The sequence below is a fragment of the Branchiostoma floridae genome, chromosome 15 (assembly GCF_000003815.2).
Source record: "Branchiostoma floridae strain S238N-H82 chromosome 15, Bfl_VNyyK, whole genome shotgun sequence".
NCBI classification, from domain to species: domain Eukaryota; kingdom Metazoa; phylum Chordata; class Leptocardii; order Amphioxiformes; family Branchiostomatidae; genus Branchiostoma; species Branchiostoma floridae.
The window spans coordinates 12,943,461-12,950,384 of NC_049993.1; the positions used below are offsets into that span (position 1 = coordinate 12,943,461).

The 6,924-nt window shown below is 40.2% G+C and overlaps 1 protein-coding gene across 1 annotated transcript in view; it reads left to right on the forward strand.

Moving 5' to 3' along the window:
• The window catches only part of LOC118432568 (ubiquitin-protein ligase E3C-like), a gene marked incomplete in the record, with an annotated part of 18,497 nt that overhangs the window by 9,381 nt on the left and 2,192 nt on the right, over positions 1-6,924 (forward strand). Inside the window, 9 exon segments of the mRNA XM_035844190.1 lie at positions 600-750; positions 1,319-1,563; positions 1,952-2,073; positions 2,583-2,673; positions 3,167-3,265; positions 3,717-3,806; positions 5,567-5,633; positions 5,827-5,957; positions 6,551-6,902. Coding sequence (XP_035700083.1) covers positions 600-750; positions 1,319-1,563; positions 1,952-2,073; positions 2,583-2,673; positions 3,167-3,265; positions 3,717-3,806; positions 5,567-5,633; positions 5,827-5,957; positions 6,551-6,721 — 1,167 coding nt within the window.

A 6,924-nucleotide genomic window follows, 5' to 3' on the forward strand; every position in this document is an offset into this window, starting at 1 on the left:
CAGTCACAGAGACCAGACAACTCACTATCTTAAAGGAACTACCTTTTGTGGTGCCCTTTGAAGAGAGAGTCAAGGTTAGTATGTCTTGTTTCTGTCTTTCTTGTGCCACCAAAATACTTAGTATCGGATGTGATGAAATCAAATATGTTCCTTGCATTATTATTTTCTTTTTTTTACAGATTTTCTGACACAAGGATGAATTTCCGTTCAATGTTGCAAGTTATATCTATTTCATTTAGTAGGTAGTAGAAATATTTTGCCAATCAACTAGTCCTAACTTTTTTGCAATTTGTACTCTTGAACAAAACTGCTTGAGTTGCACCTTAATGCATAGCAAACAAAAATGAAACAGTACATATCAATTGTTGATTATTGTCTGTGAATATTGTACAATACTGATCAGTATTGATACTGAAGAAGGCAACAGTGGTCTGACATTGAAAATTTGATCTGTGTGTACCTTTGTGTTGGAAGAAAGTTTAGCATTGTACAATGATTACTACCGACACAGATGGGCTTCCATGATAATGGCCTGTGCTTGTTGGGTAAGGTGTCCTGTTGATCTTTACTTTAACTTGACCTTGCCCTTGTTGCCACAGTTGTTCCAGCAGCTGATCCTGAAGGATAAAGACGAGCACCAGGCAGACTCCATGTTCTTCCTGGAGCGAGGAAACTCCCGGCTCATCGACGTCATGATTAGGAGAAACTACATCTATGAGGACGCCTACGAGAAACTGTCGCCAGAGAACGGTAGGCTCAACGTCTGAGTAACAGTTTTAATGCAAGAGAGATTGATTGCAAGGAAGAATGGTTTGAATAGCAAAAGCAGACCAGAGTAATGTGTTATGTAAGGCAGAATAACTTATTCACTCTATCATCTGTTCAAGTACAATGTACAACTTGGATATTTCAGTAACTTTTTCCTTTTCTGCATCCTGATTATCTGCAACCCACTTTGTCTCTACAAAGACATAATCAGTAATCTTTGTATACAATCTCATGCTGGAAGACTAATACAGTAGCAGGGGAACACATAACTTCAGTTTCATAAAATGGTAACAAAAAATATCTAGGCTATACAGTTCATCTACGCGTCTACCTACGTTACTGGGTATTTGACTTCTTTAGAGTCATTAGCTAATGAATAGTCCTATAGTTTCAATTTTTGATTTTAGTATAAATGTGTTTGTTTTTTGTAATGATTTTTGTGTTGGTTAAAGCTTTGACAGTTTGCTGTATTCTACTGTAGCTAAGAAATTAGATTTCTGACAAAACCCAGGATAAAGCCACACCTTGACCATGTTTCTTTTACTTGCAGAACCAAACCTGAAGAAGAGAATGAGGGTGAACCTAGTCAACTTCCAGGGTCTTGAGGAGGCAGGGATAGACGGAGGGGGGATCTTTAGGGAGTTCCTACATGAACTACTGAAGGCAGGGTTCGACCCAAACCGCGGGTTCTTCCGTACGACAAACGATGGGCAGGTCTACCCAAACCCTGCATCAGAACTCCTGGTGGAACACTACGCTAGACATTATTACTTCTTAGGCAGGATGTTAGGAAAGGTGAGATCATAACATTGAATAGTACTATATTTTACCAAGCTCTTTGCTACATGTAATTTGCTACCTATAGTTTTCTCAACTTGGATTGAAAGGAAATACTTGTATATTAGCTAAAGTCTTTCTTACAAGGAGCAGAATATCTATCAATCAATCCATCAATAACCTTTATTTATCCTGGATAGCCCTGTTGGCATTTGTCGCTTATCCCAGAAGTCCAGACTTTTGTGCATTTCAGAGAAAGAGAGATGAATGAAAATGAAAAAAAAAGGTTTCAATTGAACTATTTTTCACATTGTCCAATGTCCCTATTTGTAACTTAACTACTGTATGTACTAGAGTTAATGGTTCTTGCACCATGTTGAGATAACTTCTCTACTTTCACTCCCAGGCCTTGTATGAGAACATGTTAGTAGAGATCCCCTTCGCCAGTTTCTTCCTGTCCAAGATTCTCAGTAAACACAACCATGTGGACATCGACCAGCTCCAGTCACTGGATCCTGAAGTATACAGGTCAGAAAACTCTATTATCTTTAGACTTAGATATTGAGAAAAATTGCAAAATTTAGTATATTTGTTATAAATTGTGTCCTGGATAGTGCATGTGCAGTCTTAATAAAGTGCTTAAGGAAGACATAAGGTCTAAACTGCCCAAGATGGCCACTAAAGGGGGACCAAGAAAATCTGGTCTTTGTGGACAGGTCGTTATTATAGACAGGATTGTTTAATGCTTGTGTCAATGGGGAAAGTAATCTGTGGGACCTCCAAAAAATGGTCACATAGCCCAAGTGGTACGTTTCTAGAGATGGTCGCTTGTATACATATGTTTGATTGTACACACATCAGATGGAGATGTGTACAGTCTAATGGAGATATCAATTAACAAACAAACAAACAAACATTTAGTCAATTGTATCAATAATGGGAAAATTCTCTAGCCAATTATACATAATGTACAATATTTAGATGTTACAATGTATATGGATTATCATTATACTGAATGTGACTCTCACATCCTATAGAAATTTGCTATTCCTGAAGAATTATGATGGAGATGTGTCTGATTTGGCCTTGAACTTCACCATTGTCAACAATGACCTTGGAGAGGCACAGGTGAGTCATTTGTTTTCTTTTCCTCTACTTTGACACGCCACGATTAACACATTGACATATTCAGAGTTTGCTGTTGATATTTCAAAGACAGTGTCACAAAACAGATGTAACTGGAATCAGAATGTAAATAATACCTTCTTGGTTCATTGTTGTTATATTCATTGGCAAGCCGCATGTTGTTATAAAAAGAGTACAATATGGCTGACTTACATACAAGAATATGATTTTATCAGTTTTGATACTGAAGAAGGTGACAGTGGTCGTTGAAAATTTGATCCGTGTATACCTTTGTGTTGGAAGAAAGTTTAGCATTGTACTATGACTACTACCAATGCAGATGATCTTGCATGATAATATGATGATATGTCTGCATTTTTACAATACTAATGAATGTACATCTTTTAATTTTTTAGAAAAAAAAAGTTACCCAAACCATATCAGTCTTCTGAATTAACGTATTTTGGGCTAACCAAATGTGACATGTTACTTGTAGGTTGTAGAGTTGAAACCTGGAGGCCAGAACATCCCTGTGACATCAGAGAACAGGATTCAGTACATCCATCTGGTGGCAGACTATAGACTCAACAAACAGGTCAGCACTGGTGAACTCTTCACTTTGTGTACTAGGAATTTTAATAAAAATTTGAGGCTTAGCTAAACATTTGGTTTCCCTGTAAAAAGGGGATGAAAAAGTTCACATGTGACTTTTATTGTGAGAATGAAACTGTCGAATTGGGATGTTTGTATGTTGGTACATTCTATCGCTGCAAACCAGAATATGGTTAGATTTTTGCTTGTAACACGTATACCATAGTGTCAATTTACCATAGTGTCATGTTCTACTGATTACAAAGATCCAAGACAATACCTAGGGTAGAAGGATTTGATATCAATTATATATCATTATATTTCTTATATGGCACAATTTTGAATGAGAGACATTGAATTGGTATCATAGAGGAAAACTTGTCAGACCATTATTGTGAAAGTGTACATGTAGTGTTATCATAATGTATCTATACTCTGCCCCCCTCCCACCCCAGATCCGTGCCCACTGTATGTCCTTCAGACAGGGTCTGGCTGATGTGGTCAACCTGGAGTGGCTCAGGATGTTTGATGACCAAGAATTGCAGGTAACAGTACACAAATTGTAAAGACATATATGACTGGTTTATTTCGAAAACAAAACTGACAGTAACATAGCAGCCTCAAGGCTGAATTACGACATGTCATTACATCAATCATTAAAGTAGTTAAAATCGAATATCATGAATCATTACAATAGTACAGCCCTTAAAAATCGTTGCAGACGAATTAAATCAGTATCGGGATAAAGCATATAAATTAGTATTTGCAGTAATATCAGCATATCCCTTTATCGGAAGGTAAACAAATATTTAAAATACACAATAACTTACTATTTGATACAAAGCACAAACATACAGGTTACAATTACTTGTTCAAAAGACGGACCATGAAGGGTACAGCGCTGTTGCGATAGCGTTCAGTTCTACAGCGAGTAGTGTTCAGTTTGTGGGATGACCTTGTCTGTCTACCACTGATCTCACCTCTGGCTGGTGGCAGTAAGTGCAAGAAATGATCGGACTGACTGAGAGAGTTAGCAAAGTGTGTGATCAGTTCAAGACGTCGTGCTTGTAGCGAAGGTAGACCCAAGTCAGAACAGGCATCAGTGTAAGACGTGTATCTCTGTCCCAGTATTATGCGCACAGCTCTCCGTTGGACCTTCTCGATCCTGTCACTAAGTGCAGTGGTGAGCCCGGAGTGCCAAACGGGGGCACAATACTCCAGGACTGGTCGGATGTAAGTCACATACACTGTGACTAGGTCGCCGATGGACACGTTAAAGTGTTTCAGATTACGGAGGAGGTAAAGGCGTCGGCTAGATTTGTTACAAATGTTGTCAACGTGAGAGTTCCAACGTAGGTCAGCCTGCAGAAACACGCCCAGGATCCTCATCACTGGCACCTGTTGTAGCTCTGTGTTGTCAATCATGAGAGATGGTGTTGGGTACGGGACCTTCCTGAAATGGATGTACATAACTTGACATTTCTTGGGATGCAACTTCATATGGCTGGTGCGAGACCAGTGGTCCAGGTCGTTCAAGTCCTGTTGCATATGAGACATACTTAGGTTGGGGGTTCTTATTTCCAAGAGATTCAGGTCGTCAACGAATTTCCAGCGTTTGGAGGCAGCCTGATGTGCGGCGCTGTTGATATACGCAAGGAAAATCAACGGCCCGAGTAGAGTGCCCTGGGGTAATCCGCAGGTAACCTTCATGCTGTCGGAAAGTGTTCCATGGTAGCGTACAACCTGGCTCCGGTTTGAGAGGAAGTCTACGATCCATCTTGTCACAGAGGGGCGCAGGCCAAGATCAAGCAGACGTTGGATAGCGAGGTTGTGACACACACGGTCGAACGCCTTGCTATAATCGGTTGACACAAGAGAGCACAGGACGCCGGGTTTGTCGGTGGCTTTGAAAACCTCGTTGGTCAGGTCTAGGAGGCAATGTGTTGTCGATTTGCCCTTGAGGCAGCCGTACTGTTGAACATCGATTTGAGGAACGATGTCGGTCAGCACCCACCGCGAGACAAAATATCAATATTTTATATATGATATGGCTGTCCCATTTGAAAAAAACAACAACACAGTCATGATCTTTTATCTATATAATACGATATTTACCAACTTATCAGATTGTTCTGTACCATCACCTGTGTATCTTTGTAAAGAATAGTTTCACCCTCTTAGGTTTTGAGAATGGAATAGCTACAATGTATAACTGAACTGGACAAAATTCTTGTAGGAGGTTAGAATGCTAATGTCACTAAGTCATTGAATTTAGACTCACTAATAATGTTTCTTCCTGTTGAAGGTGGTGATTTCTGGATCCCAACAGCCTGTAGATGTTACTGATCTAAGGAAGCACACAAACTATTCAGGTAAGGCAACAAATGCTTAAACTTACCTTACGTAAACAGCATACAACTTTTCTGGGGAAAACCCACATGAACTTAAACTTAGCAATGTTTTGATTGTCATATAGTGTTTCCTTGTCTTTAAAGTGTTGCAGGAATGCACAATACATTCTCAAAACTGTTTACTGAGTCGTTGTTGTTTGTTATGTACATGTAGGTGGTTACACAGACGAGCATCCCGTGATCGAGACATTCTGGAAGGTTGTACGAGAGTTCACCAACGGACAGCGCAGACACCTGCTCAAGTTTGTCACCAGCTGTTCACGTCCTCCTCTCCTGGGCTTCAAGGTCGGTACCACGTACAGCTGCAGGTCTTTGGGTGTGTGTGTGTAAAGCTGCTGGGGTTGTGTTTAAACTGTGAGCACTATAAGTAACCCATCATACCTATTGATAATAGTACTTTACCGAGTTTACCTCAGATTTTCACTGTGCATGGTGATTCATTGTGGGTTGAAGGCCCCTTAGACATAAACATCTGGACTAGGAGTGGTTACTACCAGAATGGTGTGCTGGTAAAAAAAAATGTTTTAAAATTTTCTTGTTGGACTGGTCCGAAAAAAAACCCCAGACCTGGACAAAATCAGTGAACCGGATTTTGGACTGATTAGAAAATGACCAGATTATACCGGCAGGCATTCACATGTTTTTTGGGCTTACTAGCCCAAGAAAAACACAAGAGCAAAGTAGAGGAGAGTTTATTGTCATTTTTATCAAGTTTCTACAGTCAAACTTAGACTAGGTTAACAGAGGTATTAGTGTTGTTTAGTTTGCCACTTATCTTCTTCCATTCTCTAGAGGTGGCCTTACCATCGTAGTCTGTTAAATCTCACTGTGTCCTGTACATTATGTTCAACCAACTCATTGTTTGTTTATTACCCCAGGAGTTGTACCCAGCCTTCTGTATCCACCATGGTGGGCCTGAGGAGGACCGACTCCCCACCGCCAGCACCTGTATGAACCTGCTCAAACTGCCCGAGTTTCAGGATGAGGAAACCATGAGGAGCAAGCTACTGTACGCCGTGGAGTCCAACGCTGGCTTCGAACTCAGCTAGACGTTTTGGGGAACCACTCGTTTTACGGAACCAGCAAATATGGGAAGTGTATCGGTGGTGTATAGGCTTGGGGCTGGTGGGAGGATATTGTTTCTCAGAATAGAGGGGAAGACTGGTACTTTTTGAAAGCTTTTTGATTGGAAGAGTGCTGTTGGCAATGAAATTTTTTTATTGTAGGAAAGTATGACCTACATGTAACTGCC